The sequence below is a fragment of the Clarias gariepinus genome, chromosome 1 (genome assembly GCF_024256425.1).
Source record: "Clarias gariepinus isolate MV-2021 ecotype Netherlands chromosome 1, CGAR_prim_01v2, whole genome shotgun sequence".
Taxonomy (NCBI): Eukaryota; Metazoa; Chordata; class Actinopteri; order Siluriformes; family Clariidae; genus Clarias; species Clarias gariepinus.
The window spans coordinates 35,463,142-35,490,812 of NC_071100.1; the positions used below are offsets into that span (position 1 = coordinate 35,463,142).

Genomic DNA, 27,671 nt, shown 5'->3' on the forward strand with positions numbered 1-27,671 from the left:
CCCTTTTATTTAATTTGTATTACACATTATACATAATGGTACAAGGCCTTGTTGTAGTGATTAAAGTTGCCTTGAAGTTGCCTTGCTTGACAGTGCTCATACTGTATGAGCATACATATGCTCTCTGAGAAACAATTTGCATGTTAGATGGTATGCTTATATAGAGTTTGTCTTTTATTTTCTGTATCAAGTTTTAAGTGTTCAAATGCTCGCAACAGGATGTGGTTTCTGAGCAACTAGTAGTCAGGCGTGCTATCTCTGCTTAAAGTGTTCTGGGCAATCCTTCCTGTGCAAAAAAATAACTTCACCACAAGACCTGTATTTAGCTTTAATTCCTTAAAGAAAAGTATCAATATAAAATATTTTCTACAGAATATAAATGCTATGGACCTAATGAAAATAAGTCATAGATTATGAACTCCTTCAGGCCAAAATGTCCTTTGATTCTACGTTTCCACAGATGATGTGGAAAAGTGGAAAATGTTACTAAAACAAATTTATTTGTTATTTTGCTTATAGATTAACGGATTAAGGATTTTGTTATGTTTAATCTAAAATAAAGATGTAAGAGGTGTCTATGTGTCATATCTCATCAAATATTAATATGCTGAATTAAGAGCCAGTTCAAGGCAATGCTTTATCCCCACCCTCTTTTTCTACTTTTTCTTGCAACACTGCACGCCTTCACTTTCTCTTGCCAGCTCATATAAGCTAAAGACCAAACAAGTAACGGTAAGTTACTAATGACAAATTTTTATATTAACACTAATGAAGCATCAAAGATCTAAAAAAGAAATTAATATAGATGCCTGATATTTATTATTTTGATTTAACTTTGTTTTTTACATATATATTTGTTAGTTAGTTTCATGAACATAATAGTTTGTAATTACAAAATTTTATGTAACATTGGTTTTCTGTAATACCCTTATAGCCATGTACATGAGCTGCGATGCTTTAGTTAAACTGATTTATAATAATACAAAAATATATAGATTTACTGTTAAATTTCCTTTAACATTAGTGTTTGTGGGGTTCACTTTAGACGAATGCTTCTTGAGACAACTGTCTTTACAAACAAATGTTATTTATACCAGCAACCAACATTGCTTATCAGGACAAAAAATGTTTGATTTATATATATATATATATATATATATATATAATTTGCCTAACAAATTATTAAAAATTAATCGTTCAACAATTATATAAAAAAAATTTCACATCAGCCAAACTTTTTTTATATATTTATTCATCATTTTCTTAACATGCTTACCGTAATTGTGAATATGATATGCTAGAAGAATATGATGGTGAATATTTAGTTTAAAAAAAGACAACAGGTGCTTCCTGTATGAGAGTTTTGCGGAAGATCTGTTTCGCTCTAAAGCAGGCAACATTTTGCTAGATCTCCTAATTGCTAAAAAAAGAATGAAAGGATGGAAAAAAGACTTAAGCTTATGTTATTTTTCCCTTACAGACCCCATGGTACAGATGTGGTGGGATTTTCTCAGATGAAATAATTCACCTTTATTAAAAGGTATAACAGACTGCACTGTTACTCCATGGATTGCAGCATGTTAGAAGGCTTAAGCTGAGTACTTTGTAATCAGTTTAGTTTACTTGCTTACAATCTTCCTCCTCTCTCTCGTTTTCTCAGTGATGATGTCAAGCACTTATGACAACACTCCAATAATCTTGATTCTCTTCTTCGTCCTGGTCCTCCTCGTTATCCTCCTGTTTTACCTCTACAAGCGACTTAACTATGAAACAAAGAATAAATATACCATCCAGAAGCTTGTCCTGGGTGAAGGTGGCCTTCGTGATCGTGTGAGGCACGGCGTTGCTGTGGTGGAGGCCAGGGTAGGTGACCGTCTGCGATCTAAAAACCAGGATGAGGAGCAAGCTTTAAGCAGAGCTGAAGATGAGAAAAGTGACAAAGAAGACGAAGGAGAAGAAGAAGACGCAGGACAGGGCAAGTGTGAAAATGAGAACAAGACAGAAGAGAAGGAAGAGGAACACGATTCATCAGATGATTACTCGAGCATTGACCTTAAAGAGAGGGTAAAGCAGAATACTGTCAAGGAAGAGGAAAAAAAGGAGGAAGAACAAAACCAAGAAGAGGTGGGAAAAGATGAAGCAAAAGGGGATGACAGTAAACAAGCCGAAGAGGTGAAGAAGTTAGAAAGAGTGAGCTTGCTTGTAGACTTGAAACCATTTTCTGGCAGTGCCATTTGGTCCGAGGAGAAAAAGGAAGAGTCCAATGTGACAGCTTTGTGAAATACAGCAGGGTTTAGCCCAAATATAAAGCTTATCAACAAAGTTAAACTTAATGATGTTTATTTTGCAGTTATTGAGTGATTTAGCTACATTATTATTGTTATTAATAATGTAATAGCTACATTATTATTATTGTTGTTCTTAAAACAAACAAACAAACAAACTGATGTGTCTATAATTTTCAAATGACGGTTTATCTGACCTTACAATAGCTTATTATTTTATTAGCATATTTCATGTGAAGAATGACTGTGATTAGATTTTTTTTAATATAAAGACTGTACATGTGTGTTTGTGGTTTTTCTTTCTTTTTTTCTTTTTTTTAAATAAATTCCATTTATTCATTAATTTTGGGTTCTCTTTCATGCTGTATCAAGGTTTTCAATAACACATCAGACTAAAATAAAGTCTGGCATTTTAGGCACATTATTTAGACACAATATTTTTTCCTCAATAGAAACTGGGAGCAAGATCTCTTCTGATCTTCTCTTCTAATCTTATTTATTTTTATTTATTTTTTTTGTGCCATACAACTTTTTACTAAATATTTTTATTAGATAAAAATAAAAAGTAAGATAAAAAGTAAGATAAAAAATACAGATGTGAAAGCTATGAGGGCGAGTCACATGAAAAAAAATCAACGTAAAAAAAAGCAAACGTGTCATGAAAATTTTTTCTTAATCTATATTTAGTTTAGTGCAAAGTAATTCAGTATGTAACGTGCGTCCTCTATTTTGTTTGTGAATCGCGTCGCTCTTTTAATTATTTAATTTATTGAACAGAACCTCGTAGTACAGTATAGTTAGTATAGATAGTACGACCTGACAAGCTGACTGTTCCGCACACGGGGATGTAGCTCAGTGGTAGAGCGCATGCTTCGCATGTATGAGGTCCCGGGTTCAATCCCCGGCATCTCCACGTATCTTTTATAGAAAAAAAAAGTGGCGATAGTAAAAAATGTTTGCATAGCACAATTCTTTAAATATATGTTAAAAAAATCAATTAAATATTACCCAATAGAGTAATAATTTAAATAATAATTTTGAAACCGGAGGGCGGGGTCTGGTAGAGCAGGAAGTAGTGATTCTAAATGCGATTGGCCCGTGGACGGTGGTGGGCGTGGAAACGGACCAGCGCACGCAAAACATATCGGATCCTACCATCACCGTTTTCAATACAGTGTGTTTTTAAAGCGGAGAATTCCTCTGATAATGTACAGGATATTATCTGTGTCATTATCACAGAATCCATCATGCGAGTCATTATTTTGTCGTCATCGGTTTATTATTTAAAGGAATAACTCAGGAGTAGTCAGGGCTGCTGGAAAACTGCACACACACACACACACAGTCGCGCGCAGATGCACACACGCAAGCTTTTGCCAAATGGCCACATAAATATGTGTCCGCTAAAGGAACATGACTCGTCTTCGTGTAATTGAATGAGCACGCAGTTGAACACACAAGCTCGTTTTTAGGTAAGTATCTCTATTTGCTCGCTGTGTCGTTGTTGATATGTTCAAACGGTTCCCCATCCTTAATAGTAATGATCAAAGACGACAGCTAGCTAGCTGCACGTTTCACGCAGAAGATGATGCGTGATGATAAAACATCGTTTGTATTCGGTGCATGGTTGCACTTACATATGCTGTTTGTGCATTATTATACAGTACAGCGAAGAAATGATTGGATTTGCAACAAGCTAAGCGGACTCCCCGAGCTAGGCTGTGTCGTTAGCTATATAATATATAGCCATCTCAAAGCCTCTGAAAACCTGGCGAGTTAAAGAGACCGATATACGTAACGGTGTTGAAGTTCAGACATGATGCTGAGTAAGGTGTACAAATATGCGAAACGTCCATTGTTGTCAGCTGTCGAAAGACTGCAGGAGAGCAGATGAAGATGTAACTGTGACGCGGTTGCTTCCCTTCTCGGCAGGTGTGTGTGTGTGAGAGAGAGAGAGAGATGTTGCTGGCCTCGGCGGTGGTGGTATGGGAATGGCTGAACGAGCACGGCCGCTGGAGGCCCTACAGCCCGGCTGTGTCGCATCACATCGAGGCGGTGATCCGCGGAGAGACCCGCGGCGCAGGCAGCGTAGCGCTCGGCCAGGTCGACTCCAGACTCTCGCCCTACATCATAGACCTGCACTCCATGCACCAGTTCCGCCAAGACACCGGTGAGACCCTTCTCTATTTTCAACCTGTTTACAACACACTGTTGATGTACACTATATAGACGAAAGTATTTGTCCAAACCTGTTAATTATTGAATTCAGGTGTTTAAATCAGGTCCCCTTATCCTTATTTTAATGCTTCAGTATACCAAGATATCTTGGACAATGCTATGCTTCCAACCTTAGTGGCAACAGTTTGGGGAAGCCCACTTTTCTATTCCAACATGACTGTGCCCCAGTGCACAAAGCAAGGACTATAAACACGGTTTGAGGAGTTTGGTGTGGAAGAACGTGATTGGTCCTAACACAGAGCCCTGACCTCAACCCCATTTAGTACCTTTGGGATGAACTGGGACTGGAGATTGTGAGCCAAGCCTTCTCTCCAGCATCAGTGCCTGACCTTATAAATGCTTTACAGAATGAATGGGCATGAATTCCCACAGAAACACTCCAAAATCTTGTGGACAGCCTTCCAAGAAGTGTGGAAACTGTTGTACTGTAGCTGTAAAAGTGGGACCTACTCTGTATTGAAGTGTATGTATTTAGATAAAATGTCATTGCAGGTTTGGCAAAGTACCTTTGAACATATACTGTATAAGCCTTATCATGCTGCTCTACTTCTTATAAAGCCTGTGGTGTTTAATATTATCACCATCATATAGTGAACGAGCAATCCAAAAAAAAAAAAAAAAAGACGCAAAATACAATTTTCCAGATCATTTAAACCATGAAATGAAACGCAATGAGTTTTTTTTTTGTATTGCCCTGGGAAAACCCATTTACAGGGAAACTACAGGTTCTCTTGAACGGAAACGTTTCTCTTTCTCATGTGCCACAACCGCAAGTTGACCTCAAAAGTGAGAAGTGAAAAAATCTTTTAAAGATTCACAGATTCATTTAGATGTAGAAGAGCACCACTGGCACTTTTTTTAAACATAAGAAGAAGTGAGTAAATATTTTCATTATCTTTAGGCATCTCAAGAGTTAAAAGTCACTCATGGCTTTAAAACATAGCCATCATCATCATCATCGCCATCATCATCATCATCAACAACAGTAGCTCTAACAGTAGACACAGTAAAGAAATAAATGCTGAATGATTTAGTCAGTCCTGTTTGGCAGTTTTAGCATTTAAGCTAACTTTTGCAGTTGTCTCTACAATGTGTGTCTATCACTCTCTTTGGTGGTGGTGATGACATGTAAATGCCTAAAAACTTGTTTTTTTTTTTTTTACAAGAAGAAGCATTGCAGGAAGACAAAATCTAGGTAATGAATTAACCTTAAAAATAGCTTTTCCACATTCACAATTTAGCCTTGGTGACATGGAGCAGCGTTTTTCAGACTATTGTGACATCATAAATAAAATAGCACTGGTACAAGGATTAAACTTGTTCCCGAACTATATCCATTTATACGGTAAATAATGCACATCTTGATCATAAGAATAAAAAGTTCACACATGAAGTGGGGGTGGAGAATACTGAGAGAAATCTTTTTGGAGGTGGGGGGGGCGGTTGGCTGGGGATGGATTATGGTCGGTTTGCAGGGGTGTGCTGCAGGGAACTGTCTGCTCAGGGCATCCGGGTAGAGACGGCTCTCAGGGGGTCTTAGTGGGGAAATAGTTTGCATACTCAAGACACAGCAGGTTCACAGGGCCTCAAAACCTGCAAAATGCATTTGTAATTAACCCGGTTTTAGATTTTGTGTAGGTGAGCCACATGAATGCAGATTTATTAAATACCAGTCTGGAAATACTTAGGGGAAAGGTTGTCTAAATAAAAAGCGATGAACTAGATTTAGCTGAATGTGTGAAATAATAGCTTAAACAAATTTCTCGTACTGTGTTCTAAATAAGAATTCTTTTTTATATAAGGATTAATTAAAGTGACAAAACATTTACATTAAGGCATTTGGCAGACACTCTTATCCAGAGCGACTTATAAAAGATTGAAATGCATAGTGCTTATTGGTCGAAGTCAGGTAGAAAGTTCCGTCTGTAACATGGAGTGAAACTAAGACAAAGAGGTGGATTGTTGGCTTCTAGCAGTTTTGGGAGACTCCATCACCCTCCTCAAACTGACAAAGGCCATTGTGCAAAGCTGACTTGAGTGCTTCACATGGGGACATGGAGGGATTGAGAGAAGTGAAGGGCAACAGCCCATTACTCCAAAAACCAAGAGGGAGGAGAAAAAAGACTAATAGCTGACGAGTGAGGTCATCATTGGGGGTGGGGGTCAAATGAATACCCTTTCTGTCTCATTTTATGTTCTGTAAAATTCTTTAGGTACTAATTGTATGTGTTTTGTCATTGTCGTCCTTGCTACAGTAGAATCTGTGTTCCTGTTATGTCTGTCCCAGATTAATTTACAGATCACACATGAATTCCAAATGCATGTGGATTTTGTTTGGTTTTCTTTTAGATTCTTTCATTTAATCCTCTCTTTTTTTTTTTTCCTCAACCAAAACATTTATTGAATTCAAGAAAAAAAATGAGACCTTCAACTCAGGCTTTTGTTGTAACAACAACAAAAGCCACTTCTCCTTATTTGAACAACTTAAAGTGAATGTTGATCATTTACCGAATGTTAACATTAATACATAAAATAGCTAATAAATAGCACCTGTGTTTTTTGAACACTTCACCAAATTAATTACTTCATCATCACATGTGCTAGTTTATATCATTCTTATTTTTTAGCAAAAAGAAAATTTAATGGAGTGTGTTAAGTAGTTTAAAATTAAGTACAAAGTTTATCAAGGTTTTAGTGCTCAATCTTTTAGTAAAATCTAAGACATATTTCCTATTTTGGTACAAATAACAATTTAAACTAGTGTGAAGTATATACTAGCTGCTAAACGCATCAACAGGAGAAAATCTAATGGTTTGCCACATGTGCATTGAGGAGACACTGACGCCATTGGCAGGAGCCAATCAGAAACTTCTTGTCAGAATAGAACCGCAGTGCAGCTTCTGATTGGCTGGTACTATTCCTCCCCTAGCCTCTAATTGACTGATATTAAAATAATTGAATTGGACTTAACTGAATCATTCCATAATATCTGGAATGATTGGTAAATTAATAGTGTTTTGTTTATTTAGCATCTTTGATTGTTGTCAAGTGAACATGTGAATGCTGTGTCATCTGAATACAGGAAATACGTGCAAATACGTCATTCAAAAATGAGATATAGTGTGCATGAATTGAGATTTCTTTTTTCTGATTAATTGTACAGCCCTAGTGCTTTAAGATATTTTGTTTTATCCGCATAGAGTGCTGTCTAATATCGTTATCTGAAGAATTTGCATTTTTTTTCCCGGCAGGTACATTGCGACCAGTGCGGCGGAGCTTCTATGACCCGCGCTCAGCTCCAGGGCAGGGCTGGGTGTGGGAATGGGAGAATGACTCCGGCACATGGACGCCATACGACACAGAAGTGGGAATTGCCATCCAGGCAGCACGTGAGCGGCAGCAACCGTGGCTGGACCTGACGCCACTTGGTTTTTGCTATCTTATCGATCTGCAGGGAATGACGCAGATAAACAGGCAGACGCAGCGCCGGCGGCGCATTCAAAGACGCTGTGATTTGGCTTACCCACTTGTCTCAGGCCCTCTGCCCAAGCCTCATGCCTGGACATCCAATGGAAGTGCAGCACACTCAGGGATGAGTGTGTCTGGAATTGGAGGAGGGAACGGTAGTGCGTACCCAAGCGGAGCCCTTCCTGCTTCAGCAATCACTTCTCTTGGTCAGCCTTGCTCATGTCAGCAGTGCATGTTGGTCTTGGGTGTCAAAACCACAAGCATGGCGCAGACTCTTGGGCGGAAATCCATGCCTCTACCCAGACCGAGAAGCCCAAAAACTGCCCAGCGTTCCCACACATACTCGCTCACTCTCCCACACAGGAACTCCACAGCAGCTGGAGGTTTTGCACACACACTCTCTGTGCTGGACTCTGCCACAGCCGCCCTGTCACTTTCCTCCACTCGTCCTCCTCCCCCTACTGTACCTCCACCTCCTCCACCTTCCTCTACTCCTCATGCTACCTCTCCACCAAATCAAACATCCTCCAGTGCCCTCATCTCTACAACTGCCACCTGTGCCCCGACCCCTTCTGCCCGAGTCCTGGGCCCTGTGTCTTCAGCAGCCTGCGCTGCCCCAGTGCCACCCCGCGCCAGCCTGGCAGGCCTCAGCCGTCCCGCGCTTCAAAGGATCGCCATGGCACAGTCACGGGCACTTATTGCCTCTGGGTGAGTATCCACAGCAACAGCTGCCTTGCACTTTGTCCCTATTGTTTATCTAACCCCATTAGTGAAATATTTCAAACAAATTGACAAACTCTGCATGCTAGTCAAGTTCTCAGGCTTTTCTTCTTTTAAATGGCATTGAGCATATTTTTAAAAGTGAGACCAGTAGCTGTATTGGCACAGGCCTGTGTGCCTAAGAGACCTGACCTAACTGAAGCATTAATGCTATCAAGTTGAAGTCAACTAAAATACATTCTAATTTGCCTCTAATACCTTCTAATATGATCCTCATATGAGGACGGTTAAATGTAATTCTTTTGCCAAAATTCTTCCTTTTTAAAGATATTGACTAAGTTCATAGTTACCAAGTGCTAATAAAGAGAAACCGTGAGGAGAACTTTTTGATGATTGGGTCTGTGACCAGAAGGGGATATAATCTGAACCATTGTATCCTAATGACAACAGAGCTAGAATAAGTGTAGTAATCTAGATCTTTTTTTGCTCACATTTCTTACGTTTCTCTTCCTTGTTGTCGTCATTTATTCTGTGCTTCAAAGTCTTTTTTTTCCTTTATTTTATTGTAATCTTTGTAAGTTAAATTTAATTAAATGAAATTTAATCAGGGGATGGGGGGAGGATCGATTCAGTTATGATTCGGAATTTTTTATGTGCCGCTTTATGTATCAACACATTGACTCAATTATTTTTTTTAAATATATATTTTATAGTGCTAAACACTATGCTATTGTGCTGGCCTACATTTTATTACTCATATTAAATTAAGATGTGAAGCTGGTAAATTAAGTTAAGGTATAAAACTTTCGAGTTCAGACAACTTTTTTTTTTGTCAATCTTAAAATTGTAACAAAATTAAATAAAAGGAAATAAAAGGTAATCTCTAATTATATTAATAAAATTGTAATCGCCATAATCATCGATTATAATAACCTAGGTATCATGATAATATCTTAGCAGGTGCTCACTGGTGATTCCCATCTCTGGTATCCCTAGTAAATAGTACTCTAGCTGAAGTACTCAAAAAAAGTAGTTTGAAGATTAAAGTAAAATAATTTGATTAGTTTTAATGTAATCAGTAATATTATTATTTCAGGTTGAAGCCCACGTACCCACTGCATGCAAAAAAGAAAAGAAAAAAAAGAACCACTTCATTTTTTTAAAGCTGTAATTTCCATGACATTATAAGTTTTTTTTTTTTACTGAATTGGTGCCTAAATATTAGGAAATTTTACAAAATCTACTTAGTTCACAGAAAAATTTTGGATCTACAGTTATTTCATCTTACAGTCAATGGGAAAGTGATGATATAGAAAAGTTTGTTTACGCCTTGTGTATGCAAAGTTGTGCTTCTTTTGTCATCAGCCAAATACACTTCCTGTTCGGTAATCTTAGATAAATCACAGAAAAAAGAGAAACAGAAAAAGATCGGATAAAGATTAAGTTTTGTCATAAAACGTAAAATTCGCCCTGTTGTTTTGCGGTGAAAATATAAAGAAATCCCAGTAAAATATTTAGTTTAGCTTTTCTAATTAATATCTATTAGTGCAGGTGTTTGTTTACATTGAGCAAGTAGCGCATAAGTAGCTTATATTTCACTTATGGTGCAGGTTAAACTTCGAGCAGATATCGAACTAGTGCAAAAGTTTTATAAAAATTCTGTCTGGCCAGTTTTGTGTGATGCTGTGACAAAATCTGGCTAAACAGACAGAAGGACAACTATACAGAAAATTTTGAAACTGGTTTAGGATCCTCCAATGTATGAAATGTAAAGATCTCATTGAAAGAGCATGTTCTGACTAATGTACAGACAAATCCTTTTTTCTTATTTACAGTGGGCTAAAAAAGTATTTAGTCAGCCATCAATTGTGCAAGTTTTTTCAGTTAAAAAGATAATGATTTTCATGAGAGACAAAATAAGAAAAAAATCTAGAAAATCACATTGTAGGATTTTTAATGAATTTATTTTTTCAGTTATGGTGGAAAATAAGTATTTGGTCAGCTACAAACAAGCAAGATTTCTGGCTCACAGACCTGTAACTTCTTCTTTAAGAGGCTCCTCTGTCCTTCACTCCTTACCTGAATTATAGGCATCCGTTATCAGTATAAAAGACAGCTGTCCACAACCTCAAGCAGTCACACTCCAAACTCCACTATGGCCAAGACCAAAGAGCAGTCAAAGCACACCAGAAACTAAATTGTAGACCTGCACCAGGCTGGGAAAACTGAATCTGCAATAGGAAAGCAACTTTGTGTGAAGAAATCAACTGTGGGAGCAATTATTAGAAAATGGAAGACATACAAGACCACTGATAATCAAAAATCCCCGAACCACACAGGGGGACCTAGTGAATGACCTGCAGAGAGCTGGGACCAAAGTAACAAAGGCTACCATCAGTAAAACACTGAGCCGCCAGGGACTCAATTCCTGCAGTGCCAAACGTGACCCCCTGCTTAAGCCAGTACACGTCCAGGCCCGGCTGAAGTTTGCTATGGATGATTAGCATTTGGATGATCCAGAAGAGGATTGTGAGAATTTCATTGTCATATGAAACCAAAATAGAACTTCATGTTTGGAGGAGAAAGAATGCTGAGTTGTATCCAAAGAACACCATACCTACTGTGAAGCATGGGGGTGGAAACATTATGCTTTGGGGCTGTTTTTCTGTAAAGGGACCAGGACGACTGATTCGTGTAGAGGAAAGACTGAATGGGGCCGTGTATCATAAGATTTTGAATGAAAACCACCTTCCATCAGCAAGGGCATTGAAGATGAAACGTGGCTGGGTCTTTCAGCATAAAAATGATCCCAAGCACGTTGGCCGGGCAACGAAGGAGTGGCTTCATAAGATCTGGATTGGCCTAGCCAGTCTCCAGATCTCAACCCCATAAAAAAGTTTGGAGGCAGTTGAAAGTCTGTGTTGCCCAGCGACAGCCCCAAAACATCACTGCTCCAGAGGAGATCTGCATGGATGAATGGGCCAAAATACCAGCAACAGTGTGTGAAAACCTTGTAAAGACTTACAGAAAACGTTTGACCTCTGTCATTGCCAACAAACGGTATATAACAGTATTGAGATAAAATTTTGTTATTGACCAAATACTTATTTCCCACCATAGTATGCAAATAAATTCTTGTGATTTTCTGATATCATTGCATGCACCATCAACATGACGGAAGTAATTAAAAGAAATTAACTTTTTGCTTATTTTTAACTTATTACTTTGTCTGATTGACCATAAACTGAAGACGAATTGTGTTTCTAATTTTTTTTTCCATTGCAACACTTTTTCTGTTTTAGCCAAGTTCACCCAAGGTTTCAAAACAGTTTCTACTGAGCGAGCCATGCCTTGCTGAGTTTATTTAGTAATTCTGACCATGTACAACCCAAACCAAGTAGAACCTTTTAAATGGAGGTAAAAAATGCTGCAGGCCATTCATAAAGTGATAATGTCTCTTGATGGAATAATTTTCTTTACAAGAGAAGGAATTTTCAGTAGCAGTCTAGTGACCTAGTGCCTTACATGCATAGTATATATGCACCGATCACTTTAATAGGAACACATGTACACCCATTTAGCCAGTTATATGGAAGTAAATGCATTGAATCATGCAGATGAAGAGCGTCAGTTGATGGTCGCATCAAATATCAGAATGGCGGAATAAATGGGGTTCTCACTGTTTTCGAGGATGTCATGTTGACGGCATAGTTGTTTGAGTATTACAGAAATGAATAGTAATAGTTTGTGAGTGTTAATGTCTGGTTGATAAAAGAGGTCAAAAGAGCACGGAGTAGACTGGCTAGACTGGTTTGACCTGACGGGTAGTTTGTGGGATCTCTGTACATCTGTGCTGAGCATAACATCTCAGAACGAACAACACGGCACATCACACATGGCTGCGGCTCAGCTGCAACAGCAGAAGACCACATTGGGTTTTACTTCTATCAGCCAAAAAACAGAGACCTGAGGCTATTGTGGGTACTGTCCAGTTTGGGTGAATCTGTGCCCTCTCTAGCCTTAGATGGCTTGCTGTTAGATACTGTATGGCTGATAGAAATTGAACTCAATGCCGACTTCTGCTGTAGAAGCACATCTGCCTTATGTTGGAGTTTGATGTGAATGTAACCTTCCCGTCAGCTCAGACAAGTCTGGTCATTCTCCTTTGCTCATGACTGTATGCATCGTGCTGCCAACACATGACTGGGTGAGTGGATAAGTGCATAAATGAGAAGTTGTTCCAAATAAAGCAGTCAGTGAGTGTAGTATGACATTTGATCATCAGCCACTGAAAAGAAATGCCTCTGGTGTATTTGTTATATTTAGCAAAGTTTACACTTCAACTTTTTTTGGGTGAATACTGAAGTATTGGCACACTTCCTGTGTTTGGTTGTGTGTACTGCCATAAAGACAAAATGTGTCATGTGCTTAGTTCTATACTGGGTAATGCTCTGCATGTTCAAAACACATTTCCATGCATGCATTCATTATTATTATTATTGTGTTTTCAGTAAATTAATTAAAGTTAAAGAATCTTTAAAGAAACTGTATTTTTATATAAAGTGTTACGCTCCTGAGACGTCTTCATATGAGAACGTGCCATTTTCTTCCAACTACATTGTCTATATATTCTTGTACGGTTCTCATATGAGGCTTGATAGCTGTAATTCGTTTGCCAAACTTCTTCCTGGTTGACGATATTGATAAGTGTTTAGTTATCAGGTGCTGATGAAGAGAAACAGTGAGGAGAAAATGTAATGTACGCAACAGTAGTGTCCAGGCTCTCAGGAGGTTAACCACTTTTCTTTACGGTCCTTTGTGCAAAAGACCCTTCAGTATGTCAGGTCTGGAAAACTACAGTGTTTACTATGCAGGTGGTCCTCGCCTTTCGAGCTACGAATTTCTAAACAAAAAAAAAATCAAAGTGAAGGTTACAGCAGTTACACTACAGAACATATTGTTCAATATTTTCATTGAAAGCGAGCAGTGCGTAACAATAAAAATATCTGAATGGGCTTTGATAGTTGAACTTATAACTTCAATTAAATCACTTTTTGTCTGGTGTATATGTGTGTGTGTGTGTGTATATATATATGTATATGCATACAGTGGAACCTCGGATTGCAAGTAACGCGGTTCGCAAGATGAGCAAAGATTTTTAATACATTTACATTTAGGCATTTGGCAGACGCTCTTATCCAAAGCGACTTAAATTTTTTTCTCATTATACATCTGAGCAGTTGAGGGTTAAGGGCCTTGTTTAAGGGCCCAACAGTGGCAATTGAGCTTCCCCTGGCCGGGTAACAGATTTTGACTTGCGCACACGCGCTGTGTGTGTGTGTGTGTGTATGTATATATATATATATATATATATATATATATATATATATATATACACACACACACACACACACACACACACACACACACACACACACACACGGGTTGGACAATGAAACTGAAACGCCTGGTTTTAGACCACAATAATTCATTAATATGGTGTAGGGCCTCCTTTTGCGGTCAATACAGCATCAGTTCATCTTGGGAATGACGGATACAAGTCCTGCACAGTGGCCAGAGGGAACTCTTTTAAGCCATTCTTCTTGCAGAATAGTGGCCAGGTCACTACATGATGCTGGTCGAGGAAAACGTTTCCTGACTTTCTCCTCCAAATCACCCCCCAAAGTTGCTCAATAATGTTCAGATCTGGTGACTGTGCAAGCCATTGGAGATGTTTAACTTCACTTTCATGTTCATCAAACCACTCTGTGCCCAGTCTTGCTGTGTTTGTTGGTGCATTATCATCCTGATACACAGCAACGCCTTCAGGATACAATGTTTAAACCTTTTGTCCTTGGTAGTCCTTGGCAGTGACGCTCCCATCTAGCATAAGTATTGAACCTAAGGAATGCCATGATACTGCAGCCCAAACCGTCACTGATCCACCCCCATGCTTCACTCTGGGCATGCAACAGTCTGGGTGGTACGCTTCTTTGGGGATTCTCCACACCGGATGTGGGAAAGACAGTAAAGGTGGACTCATCAGAGAACAATACATGTTTCACATTGTCCACAGCCCAAGATTTTTGCTGCTGGCACCATTAAAACAGACATTTGGCATTGGCACGAGTGAGCAAATGTTTGGCTATAGCAGCCTGGCCATGTACATTGACCCTGTGGAGCTCCTGACGAAACAGTTTTGGTGAAAACAGAAGCGTTGAGGTGCACATTTAATTCTGCAGTGAGTTGGGCAGCTGTGTTTTTATGTTTTTTGGATACAATCAGGGTTATCACCCGGACATCCCTTTCAGACAGCTTCCTCTTGGGTCCACAGTTACTCCTGTTGGATGTGGTTCGTCCTTCTTAGTGGTATGCTGACATTACCCTGGATACCCTGGATGGCTCTTGATACATCACAAAGACTTGCTGTTTTAGTCACAGATGCGCCAGCGAAGCTGTGCTATTACTCTGCTAATTAAACCTTCACACACAGTTCTTACTGGTGCAATCAATGAAGATTGGCCACCAGGCTGGTCAAATTTAGTGATGTAACCTCCAACACTAAATTGGCCAGTGTTTCAGTTTATTTGTCTAACCCCTGTATGTATGTATGTGTATGTATGTGTATGTATGTGTATGTGTGTGTGTGTGTGTGTGTGTGTCTATATGTATGTGTGTGTGTGTATATATAAAATGTGTGTGTGCGTACGTGTGGCTCTGCACAGTGTACACAGTGTTTTTCTTCTGCTTGGTAGTTAAAGCTGCTGTTGCTTGTCCTTAAACCTGGTTGAGAGCAATGTTTTTTTTTTCACTTTCTTTGAAGGTTGTTAGTTGTCGCTTCGACACGTTATACAGGAAAAGCAGAAAAACCACAGTACTTATGAGATACGTGGGAAAGGCTAAACTCTAGCACAATCAGCCTTTGACTGAATACAGTTTAATGGTATAGCAGATCCATGGTGTTTGGTTAAGTTTTAACAATGTATTAATAATAGTTTTGAACTGGAAATGAGTTTTAAAAAAAAAAGCTGCTAGTGTTCTGGTATTTTAGGAGAAAACTAATGCCAGACCTATGTTACTTAAATCAGCAGATTTTTGTGGAACAAAATGTTTGCTAGTTGTTGACTTTCTTACAAAAACTGAAACCAAAAATACATATATATATATATATTTTTTTTTTTGTTAACTACAGTTGAAATTCTAATATATTACCGTGGTCTGTAACTATCAGAGAGAGAGAGAGAGTAGTTTATTAATCCCAAAGGGAAACGCTACCAGCTCAACAATATATAAGCAACAAGATGAAGAAGAATATTAAGGCTAGGCTAAAATTAAAAATCACAATGAGAAAAGTTATTAAAAAAATCCTATGATGCACCGTTTACAATAGTGCAGTCACATGAGAACCTAAAAAAACAGCATTTTAAGGTGCATAAATGAGGTTAAAAACCTTGTAAAAGAATATGAATATACTTTTTCTATATATACTGGTGGCACCCTGAGTAACTGTACATAAGGTGCATCAGCAAGTTGTAATATTAATAAAAGAGAATGTATGGGCACGATAATATCACGAAAAGACATAATCAAACTGAAGGACGCTGAGACTTGGACACATTCCTTCACAGGCCTAATGTACCGCAGATCAACATTCAGAAAGTTAGCTTCAGCGTTATTTTACATCTCTGTTTGTGTCCCGTGTCCTCGCTAACCCTGTCTCTTTAGCATGGAGAATAGGAAGTGAAGGACATTAAGGGGAGCGATCTAGACTGGATTTGGGAGTCTTCCATCAATGTCAAACAGGTCACTGCTGTTCATTAGGTTCCCCACTTGTCTCGCTCCGCTGTGCTTCTCTCCTTCCCCAGTTCCCAGGCTCTGCCCATTCTTCGGGGGCCCTGCAGCCCCATTGTGTAAGTGTGTGAGAGTATGCATGTGTGTGCACAGAGCGTATCCACAGCAACCTTTTGTCGGCAGGCAGCAGCTTGGTTTGTATTTGCAACACAATGCAGCCGTTTGTGTGTGTGTGTCTGTGTGTGTGTGTGTGTCTGTGTTGTATGCATGCACATCTCGAAGGTGATGTTGCTGGAGAAGTTGTGCATGTTTGGCAAGTGTGTGTGTGTGTGCGCGAGCATCACAGACGCTGTCCTTTAAATACAAAAGCCTGTCTCAGACACTGGAACGCTTCAGGCTGGAGCTGAGAAGAAATAGGAACGAGGCATACAGACGAGCCAACAGACGAGCACACACTGACTGTAGCATACTGATAAGTCACACTGGGAGGAAAATTTACCGTCAGGAAATGTCACTTTCAGTTTGGCCCATGTACACACACGCACACACATTTCAGTTTTTCTACGTAGTGGAAACTTTAGCATTCTCTACAAAGGTGATGGAAAGAAACAAACCTAATGCACAACTTTGTATGTAGTTTAGTAAAATGAGAACCTTGTAGGCTGGCTGGACAGCACTTCCTCTTGTCCTCTACAGTACCTCGATGTAAATCCCCCTGCCCACCCAAACAAACGTAATGGATATAATGGTAACTTGTTTAGAGATATTAGATGGCTATATGGCTGTACCTAAAACACTATAGTAATAGTTCTTTATTTAATCCAATCAGAAAGTTTCCTGAAAAGCCATAGGAAGCTTTCATGACGGCTTTCCACTTGCTTTTGCTGTTTTTCTTTTTGTTTGTTTTTTTTGTCTCTAGGCACACTAGAATGTGAAAAACAATACGGACCCTAGACAGCACATGTCACATTTGAAGAAGAGCAGTAAGTTTCCAAACCTTCTGGCAGTAGCATCTCAGAACACTTTACTTCCATTTCTTTCATGTCGTACACTGTGTACAAACAAAAAAACATCTCCTGATGTTCACTCCTTTTTTCACTTTTGCATTAGCCAGGGCTTAAACAAGACAATTATAATTTCCCCCATATTGTGACCTCATAGAAGAAGAAGCCCTCCACTGGCCTGTTGGTCAGATGCTGCTTCATCTTCTTTTTCTTTAACAGCGGTTGGAATGGTTGCATTACTGTCTCATTTTCCCCTCCTTTTCAAAGCCTCTTAGAGCAGATTTTTTTCTAAAGTCAAATGCCAACCTTCCGGGTCCTTTTAAAGCCAACTTTCCAGTCCAGTATTGCTTAAAAAAAAGCTTCCTTTATTGATCAGTTCTAAAAACCTTTTAACATTGCCTTCTACGCTCCCTAGTTCTTAGAGCTCTAACATCATGTCTAGCCTCTCCGCCCAGCTCTGCTATGATCTGTAGGGGTGTGGCTTGCCAAAACCTGATTTACATAGACACTGAAACAGCATGCTCAGTAGCGATCACGAGTGAAACGTATGAAGAAAATGCCTTTTATAAGGCCTATTTCAGCTGGATCATTAACAGATACAGTACACTTTTGGGGACTATTGAGACCTGTGTTAACTTATTCAAGACATAGTAACATATAGGACCTTTTAAAGTTAGAAAACTCAATTTGGTCTTATAGTAGATATGAAAGAATTGTATATGCAGATTTAGAGCTTAAATAAGCAAATAAATATGACATTTAACACTGTCCAGTATTTTATAGAGCCAACCAATCACCATGTAAATGTTAAGGGTCATTATTCTTTGTAATAATAAGTTTATTAATATTGTAAAAATGTAATATTGTTAAAATGTGCATGATAAATTTGATTAAAATGTGACATTGCGATTACTTTGACACACATTCTGATTGCGATTTAAACTGTGATATGTAACTATTAAATGTACATTTTATATTTTAATATATTTATCTGGGCTAACAGCAAATAAAGGCACACATAATCCAATTGAGAGGATGTATGACAATATTTATCACCTTAAAATTCTAAAAAAATAAAATAAAATTCAAATGATTGACAAGCTCTGTAAAAATTCCAGACTATGCATATATTACTTGTAATAAATTGCAGCCTTGTGTGTTTAAATAATTTCCCAGGTCCATAATGTGGATTTCGAATTTTATGCAATTAATTGTGCAGTATTAATGATAACCAGATGCTTTGAGGATATTCTACAACATTGCACATAAGTCTGAACAGATCCTTAAGGAACGTCCATCAAAAAAAAAAAAAAGCATATTTTAATACTCACGTCTACCAGACTGTACTTTTATAAAATCACACACTGGGTATGGATGCCTTCTCTCTGATCTTATGCTAAAAAATATATAGCACATGTTTTTCACTAATCGCACTGAAGTCCTATTTACTGAAAGACTAGGAAGCATAGTGGTGATTAGCATGGGCTCAGACCTTAAGGGTCAAGGGTTCCAGTCTCGCCTCGGGTCTGTGTGTGGAGTTTGCATGTTCTCCCCATGCCTAGTGGGTTTCCTCCAGTCCCGCAGTCCAAATACATGCGTAGTATATAGTATACAGTGTAATACAAGATGAAAAAGACATTTCAAACCATTTATCATTACAATAAATGGTGATTTCAAATGCTGCAGTTCACATTGTAACACTGTTATGAATGAATTCCGCTTCTGTTTCCATAAGATAAATTACATCTGGTAATGTACCAAGTCTAATTCTGCAAGGAACAACAATTACCAATGTTTTTTTTTTCCACTCTCTTTTGCTTTTGTGTGAGAATTAATGCTGCATTAATTATCTGTCCTGCTTTGAATCTCTCCCATAATCTTCTGCATAGACGAGCAAACATTAAAAGAACCTGCTATCTCTGGACTCGCCTGTCGAATCTTTAGCTGCCGCCTTGATTATTATAATCCTGTGCCAACTTTGTAGGTGTGTAGTAAGGTTTGTCATGCTGCCAATGTATATTGTAAACTGAAGCTTGTTCTTGGCACACTGGTCTTTAAACATATGAAAAATCATATCGGCTATGGCAGCATTCCATATTTAACCGTTAGTATTAGAAGTCTTGAAATAAAAGCATGAGAAATCAGCATCAATAATAACAGCTAATTAGTTAATCTGACTACCTTAGAAAAAAAAAAAAATATATATATATATATATATATATATATATATATATATTTATATATATATATATTTAATAAGTATGTCTGCTACATCACAACAAAAAGTAACACCTGTTGTGTATGTGTGTGTATTGCACAATCAGCTGACTGTTACTCAAGGTTTTGACCTTTTGTGGAATTATGCATGAACCATAACCTGCTAGTCAGCCATGCGTTATTGTTGATAAAGCTCCTGTTTAAACCTGAAAGTATTAGTGCGAACGCTCACCAACAGGACACGCTTCCTCGAATCGTCACATCACTCGGTACTCAGTGAATCACTCTGTGAATCACCTGTCCACTAACTGACATTTAAGACGGTGTCAGAAAGTAAACAGGATTATGGGTTCGTCACGAGACTCGTGAGCAGCTGAGTGCGATTTGGGATTGTCATCAGTTCAGCAAGCCACTGATACTCATATCCCTTCTGCTCCCTCCACCTGGTGTTTTTTCTTTACCCGCGTTGCCGCGTAGCAGCGAGACATGCCGTTAGCTTTCGGCACGCTAGCACACTTTGTGCTTATGTCTGCTCGCCATACGGGTTTCGTGTTAATGCGGCTAAGATTACAGCAAACGTGACTGAGGCTTTACAGTCTGTCTCTTGCACTTTTACCACTTCTGAAATTTCTTTAAAAACCATCACACCTTTACTCATGTTCTTGCACACATTGAGCAGCATATTGAGCTTCTGGGTTTATCACAGTGTACATGCAATGTACATTATGAAAAGATCTTTCTCTCTTGTGCATATACACACACAGACACACAATGTGTAATACTATGCTGCACCACACTATAAGTAAAGTCTTGTTTTTCTGATTTAGAAAGTGTGTATTGTGCTTGTTTAATAGCTTTCTATGTTTTCTCGATTCTTATCTTATACAAGATATTATTTTCTCCATTTGGAATCAATAAAGGAGATGACTAATATGAAACAAAATTACAAACATCCAGTAATTAAATAAAAAGCTAACAAATATTGTGTATTTGCATTCTTTAGAAATGTTTTGTATACCTTTCGTCATCTTTCATTACAGGCATTCCTTTTTCTTTTAATTTTGAAAAATTGGCTGTAAGAACCTGTTCGAACCTGTTAGTATGTACCTGTATAAGAACATGTTAATGTTCTAGAAGCAGGAAAAATGGCAAGCATAAGGATCTGAGAGACTTTAACATTGTGGCGGTTAAGAAGCTGGATTAGAGCATCGTCAAAACAGCAGGTCTTCTGGGTTGTTGGTATTATGTGGTAGCTCTCAGTACCTACCGAATGTAGTCCAAGGAAGGATAACCGGTGAACTGGTGACAGAGTCATAGGTGTTAAAGGCTTTTTAATCCGCATGGGAAGCAAGGCTGGCCTGTTTAGGCCAATCCCACACAAGAGGTACACTTTGCTGAAAAGCTCACTTCTGGCTGTGATAGGAAGGTGTCGGAACTCACGATGTATTGCGGCATGCTGTGTATGGTGCGTAGCCACAACCTGGTTAGAGTGCCCATGCTGACTCTGTCCACTGCTGAAAGCCCCTACAATAGGTATTGTAAAGTTAAATAAGTGAAATGGTGGAGCTGAAGTCACTCACCAAGAAACAGCTGTGACATAATCAGACTATGATATCACAGTATGCATCACCTCACAGTCACCGAGTATGTTGAGTCTGTACCTTTACTCCATTAGTGGCTGTGAGGTGATGCGATGTCAGAAATGGACCATGAAGCAATGGAGGAAGGTGGCCTGGTTTGATAGATCACATTTTCTTTTACATCATTTGGATGTCTGGGTGCTTGTGCCTCACTTACCTTTAAGAATGGTTTGAGGAACATGAAAAAGAGATTGAGATCTGGGGAATTCAGTCTTCTGAATTCCCCAGATCTCAATCTGATTGATCATCCGTGGGATGTGCTAGACTAAAGTTTGATCCATGAATGCCCCACCTTCCAACTTACAGGATCTGTTGCTAACACCTTGCTGCCAGATAACACAGCAAACCTCCAGAGGTCTTTTGGAGTCTGTGTCATGATGATGCTTCAGAAGTGTTTTGGTGACACAAGTGGCACAGTATTAGGGAGGGGATTTTATTTTCATGGCTGATCAGCATATTTGTACATTTAATTTGTACCTCACTCGGACACATATGGCACCCCGGTCATGGAATTTATCTTCAGTAGCCACTTTATTCTGTTCAGGGTTGCTGTGGATCTGGAAAATACTTGACACATTCCCGTTCAGAGCTACAGGTAATTTAATTAAGCTAATCCACTGGCATGTTTTTTTGGAAGGTTGAACAAAACTAGGGAACAAGGATTTTGTTTTTACTTTCCAGTTACTGCCTTCTGCCCTAGAATAATAGATGGAATAATACTAATAATAATAATCATCATCGTCATCATCATCATCATAACAACAATCATAATAATAATTATGATTATGTTTCTTTTTGTGTGTACACACATATTTGCAGTTCTGCAGTTGGGCCTCATTAATAATATCGCCATGACTAAACATGTTATTACCTTTTACCTGAGCTGCTATGGGACAGCAGATTTGTTGAGGATGCGTACGTGTGCGGTCGCGATGGAACCTTATGGCGGAGTGTTAGTGTGACGTTGAGCGGTAATCCCAAGGTCTGTGACGTGACTCTGTCCCAGCTGCTTGTCAACAGATGGAAGCTGGTGGATTAGCTCTATAAGAGACGACACCGGAGGCAAAGGAGTCACTCGTTAGACCACTGAGGGAAGGACCTTTTGTTTTTGTACTGAATCGTGGTTTCCTGAAGGCTGCTTTAAAAACAGCACGAAAAGTACTTACTGGGGAAAGTTAGAAGGTGCTTAGTTTTAAAGAAAGCAAAAAGTGTTTCCGCTTTGATCAGACATTTAAAAACATGACTGTAATCAAGGTGAACTCGTAAGTATATTCTATCGTTTTTTGTGTCACCATTGTCTTTAATAGACATGCTCGTCTTGTTGTTGTTGTTATTATAATAATAATAATAATAATAATAATAAGGAATGCAATATTTATTCAGTGTGAAAAAATGGTGTATTATGACTTGTTTAGTTGTGTAGTAGAAAACTGAACAGCATTAAATCCGACCTAGTTTATATTTGGTAGCGCAACTTGAGTCTTAATCAGGTCAAGATGGGTAAAGTTCTTGGTTAAAGATGTCCACAAGATAAGCATGTTATTCTCATCTGCGAGTCTAAACTATTTATGTTTGGTATGTTTCAGAGTCCCAACAGTCCCAGTGAAGAACCTAAATGGATCCAGTCCTGTTCACCCAGCCTTGGCTGGTAAGTAAAACAAACCAATAACCAATTTAATGTCCTGATGACTGTCAAGAAAAAGAAATGCAAATATTAACATTCTTTTCTCTTTCTTTTTTGTCCATGCTTTGCTTGCCAGGCATAACGGGTATCTTGATGAGTGCTGCAGGACTTCCTGTTTGCTTGACTCGCCCTCCCAAATTGGTTCTCCACCCTCCACCCGTAAGCAAGAGTGACATAAAGCCTGTGCCAGGGCTCGGCCACTGCTGCCGCAAAACCACCAAGAAGCAAGCCCGCAAAGGTCAGAACACACACATCTGGTCTGATTATACACCACTTCCATATTAAATGGGCTAAATAAAACTTTACCAAGCGTTAAACCAGTGTAACTTTAAAGCCTTGGCATTGAAGCCACATGAAATACCATGATGGCGGTGCTGCAATAATTTAAAAATTTGAAAAATTTAACTTTTATATTGGAAATTTTACTCATTTATAAAACCTTTTAAAACTAAATTTTTAGTGAGTAAAATGGTTGTCATGGATGACGCTCCTTGTTAAATCTTTTCTAACTAAACAAAATGAATTCACACCATTGACCCAGTTCTAGTTTCCAGTAATTATTATAATGCTTTAACGTAGGTTCAGATCTCTTGATTGACAACAGGCCAAATTGATAACCCTGAATGATTTGTAAACAACTCGCACAACACACACAAATTTTTAACCTTTTTGAAATTGTTTCCATATTTTCATTCATGCTAACAGGCAGAACTCCTGAGGAAGTCGTGCGGAGGTACTTGCAGAAGGTCCGCAACCCTCCAGAGGAGGTACGTTTCTGATTCATTTATCTCATTGTTGTTCTTCACGCTGCTATTAGTATATTACTGACTGCATCCTGTTCATGTTCTTTCACAGGACTGCACTATTTGTATGGAGGCTCTAGCAGGTCCCTCTGGCTACAAAGGCCCTGGCGTGGGTGGCATTTCCCGGGCAGAGTCGGTCGGCCGTCTGTCTCAGTGTGGGCACCAGTACCACCTGCAGTGCCTAGTGGCCATGTATAACAATGGTAACAAAGACGGCAGCCTGCAGTGTCCCACCTGCAAGACCATTTACGGAGTAAAGACTGGCAACCAACCACCAGGCAAGATGGAGTATCATGTCATCCCGCACTCACTGCCCGGGCACCCTGACTGCAAAACCATCCGGATTATCTACAACATACCCCCAGGCATTCAGGTACTTATTTGGCTAAAGCAATAAAAAGTAGAGATGAATTACAATGGAGAAAAACTGGTGGCTTGGTTATGTTATGAGAGCATTTTGCTGGTATCCTTTGAGTCCACTTATCCCCTTAGAGTGAAGAGTCACAGCTAACCATGACCGATATATAAACTGATCATGTTTATCCTATGAGGAATCATTTGTGCGGCGATAGGGCTGGTCTCTCCCTGGTTGGGAGTTCCCCCATTCACAGGGCTACCTAAATGGATTAATAAGGATAAACCTAACTGAACAGCTTTGGGACATTGGCAAGTCATATGGTAGTCTGCACCATCAGTAAACCAGGTCAGGTTAATCTTTTGGAAGAGTGGAGTATATAGTGCTATATACAAATCTGATAGATTAAAAAATTTAATCTTGCTATATTAGATGGATTCAGAGTCGGGCAAAGTACATAAATCCTTTAATTGAGATTTCCCAGGGCAAATATTACTCAAGTACGAGTAGACTCCATTTACTTGTGTACTTGAGTAGAAGTACAAAAATACTCACCATCAAGTATCAAAAGGACAGGGCTTGTATTAGCTCAAAGTAGCCCGTTTTAATAGTAGGAATCTCTCTCTCTCCTTTCCAATTGTGAATGTGCTGTTTTCATTGCTGTCTGATTTCAAACATCTCTTTCATTAGACTCGTCTCAATGCAAAAGCAAGTCACGCAATTGGGCGTAATAGTCAGCAGGGGGCGAAATTCCCACTTTAAATACTCCTACACGATGTAGTGGCGCAGCATCATGCAGAAATGTACTTAAGTAGGAGTACAGACATTTGCTGTATGGTTAAGCAGAGTAAAAGTAAATAGTATCCTCTAACAAAAATATTTAAGTAAATTGCAAATACTGTGTGAAATAGGTACAGCAATGACGTTCATGCACTCAATTATCTCCCACTTCTGGGTAGATGTCATAAAATATCATTTCCACATTCAGCACAGCCCTTTAATATAAGTTTATGAACCACTTAAAAAGAAAAGAAAAAAAGATCTTGCAGTTTTCCTGTCTAAATAATGAAATACTGATGCGGCTGTAAAGCTGCCACTATAAAATTTCAAGTATTTCAAAGTTTTAAATTAGATTGCGCACTTAGTCAGGCTGTAAATTGTTTTAGCATTCCTTTTTAGTGTTAAAAATACATGTTTTAAAAAAAAGTTAACTCTCTCTGTTCCTACCACAGGGTCCTGAGCACCCAAACCCTGGCAAGCCGTTCACAGCACGTGGATTTCCCAGACACTGCTACCTCCCTGACAGTGAGAAAGGCCGCCTAGTAAGTTCACACTAACATGCAGTAATCCAGTAACAGCCTGCTTATTGAGCTCCAGTCAGAAAGTACAGCAGATTATTTTGTACCATTTTCATGTCTTGACGAATTACCTTTCAAACGCACTCTGTCAGGTGTTGAAGCTGTTGTTGGTGGCATGGGACCGCAGGCTGATCTTCTCCGTGGGAACCTCCAGCACGACTGGAGAGACCGACACGGTCATTTGGAATGAAGTCCACCACAAGACGGAGTTTGGCTCCAACCTGACGGGCCACGGCTACCCTGACTCAGGCCACCTGGACAACGTCCTGGAGGAGCTGAGGGCACAAGGTATAACTGAGGAAGACTGTCTGAGGGACTGAAAGGACGAACGGGACAAGATGTTGTGCCAAGTTAGCGATCTAGAGATCAAATTTCAGAAGCAACTGGAACTTCAATGCTGGAAATAGAAAATCCAGTGTTAAGGAAGCTGGAGGAGCTAGGATTCATTACAAACTCCTTCCATTCTCTGATACTATCTTTGTAATGATGAAGAAAGCTTTGAAATCAGACTGTGACCTAATTTTGCTTCAGAGCTAGTTTAACAGACTTGGAGCATAGGGGAAAATGAGTACAAACTAATTTACTATTGCTGGTGTCTGTTTAACAATTTCTTGTATTGTAGTTCTGTGAAGGTTACTCCACGCTGAGGTACTTCTGTGCATGTAATTATAACACTTGGTGGATTAAGTCCTTTTTTTTGTATGATGGAGGCCCTCACATTTTTTGCTATGAAGCTCCAGTGGCAGTTTCAGATGGAATGTGAATGTTTACTGCCCTCTAGTGGCACTTGATTATACATTCCATCCATAATCATTGTATAGTCACTTGGTTTTATCATGGGTTTCATTATTATTTTTATCTACACTACATTAACTGATTTTTTAAAAATTTTTTTACTCATTTTAATTTTGTTGTACCTTATTTTATGTTATAGGTATATAGTTCATAACTCAGAAACCAATGATTTGGTATGACTTTAGATAACTAAGCTAATATGTCTTTGTCATGGGTTGATGTACTTGTCCTTGGACATTCAACTCAACCCATTTGAAGTATTTATCAGTATTAAAGCCAGCTAGCATGTGGAAATTAGGGGTAATGACAAACGCACAAAACAGCCAGTTTTGTCCTAACCCTTTAATTCACAAAACCACACGCAAAGCACGAGTAAACGAAAATAAAGTTTTAGGGATTAGACATGCAGCAAGAGATTAAATGTATGACATATGAACCAGTGCTAAATGTACCCACTTTTAGGATAAATGTGATCTACGACATGTCAGACTTGTGTAGAGGTTTGACATCAAGTCAAGTAACTCAAGATACCATATTGGTCATTGGGGATCGGCGTTAACTACCAGGCTGGAGAAAGCTTGCTCGCTTTGGAACATCTGGTCCTACTTTGTGGGTAGATCTGTGCTGTGGTCTCCGGTTACTTTTCTAGTCAGTCATTGGTAGGTCCATGATGGACATGTTTACAAAAAAAGAAGAAAAAAAAAAGAAAAAGAAGTATTGTTGTCGAGACATTTGAGCATGTGTGTACATGCAAATATAAGCTTACATTTATAGTTGAAGTATTACTGTGTGCTGTACGTGTTTTTGTACACATGTTCTGACTCAATACCATGTTTTTGCATCAAGTGTTGCAGCAACTCAGTAAGGCAAGCACTTCTAATTCTTTTTTTTTCGTCTGTATGTTTTTTCATTATTATTATTATTATTATTTCTAATTTGTTATATGTTTTGATTTTTAGTAATGTTTCTTATAAGCTGTGTATGGGTTTCATTTTTTTTTCTTTTTTGTACTGTGACGTTTGACTCATTGATTGCACTTGTATTTTTTTCATGATAGTTGTTCTGGTTATTACAGTAAAATTTCAGCCGAGAGAAAGCTACAAAGAAACAGTGTGTGGAGCTAGAACTATTGTTGCTGTATAATATAAAACTGTACAGAATAATGTGCATATTAAATAGCTGCTGGAATCCTGAATGAATATTAAAAAGAAGATACACATAGGGTTTGTTCTCTCCAAATGCTGTTATTTTTCATTCATGTCAAACAACATAAATTCATTTATTCACAGACAATATGGGTGACGAGTTTCCTC

The 27,671-nt window shown here is 38.7% G+C and overlaps 2 protein-coding genes and 1 non-coding gene across 3 annotated transcripts; all 3 read left to right on the forward strand.

Moving 5' to 3' along the window:
• Positions 1-635: 635 nt before the first annotated feature.
• si:ch211-119e14.1 (cilia- and flagella-associated protein 251) lies at positions 636-2,489 on the forward strand. The gene is made up of 3 exons (XM_053497937.1): positions 636-732; positions 1,481-1,540; positions 1,661-2,489. The coding sequence occupies exon 3, from the start codon at positions 1,663-1,665 to the stop codon at positions 2,278-2,280; it is 618 nt and encodes a 205-aa protein (XP_053353912.1). The 5' UTR covers positions 636-732; positions 1,481-1,540; positions 1,661-1,662; the 3' UTR covers positions 2,281-2,489.
• Positions 2,490-3,126: 637 nt separating this feature from the next.
• Positions 3,127-3,198, forward strand: trnaa-cgc (transfer RNA alanine (anticodon CGC)). Its single transcript has one exon. It is a non-coding gene; the product is annotated as a tRNA-Ala (tRNA).
• A 222-nt stretch (positions 3,199-3,420) lies between these two features.
• On the forward strand, positions 3,421-27,651 carry dtx4a (deltex 4, E3 ubiquitin ligase a). The gene is made up of 9 exons (XM_053510499.1): positions 3,421-3,757; positions 4,218-4,455; positions 7,775-8,699; positions 22,950-23,011; positions 23,124-23,285; positions 23,753-23,814; positions 23,903-24,223; positions 25,438-25,527; positions 25,656-27,651. Exons 2-9 carry the CDS (start codon positions 4,245-4,247, stop codon positions 25,881-25,883), a joined length of 2,061 nt encoding a protein of 686 aa, XP_053366474.1. The 5' UTR covers positions 3,421-3,757; positions 4,218-4,244; the 3' UTR covers positions 25,884-27,651.
• Positions 27,652-27,671: the final 20 nt, after the last annotated feature.

Coding starts and splice junctions, on each gene's coding strand:
- si:ch211-119e14.1 (XM_053497937.1), top strand. CDS start 1,663: ATGATGTCAAGCACTTATGACAACACTCCAATAATCTTGATTCTCTTC.
- dtx4a (XM_053510499.1), top strand. CDS start 4,245: ATGTTGCTGGCCTCGGCGGTGGTGGTATGGGAATGGCTGAACGAGCAC. Junction 4,456..7,774: donor CCAGTTCCGCCAAGACACCG/GTGAGACCCTTC, acceptor TTTTCCCGGCAG/GTACATTGCGACCAGTGCGG. Junction 24,224..25,437: donor ACATACCCCCAGGCATTCAG/GTACTTATTTGG, acceptor TTCCTACCACAG/GGTCCTGAGCACCCAAACCC.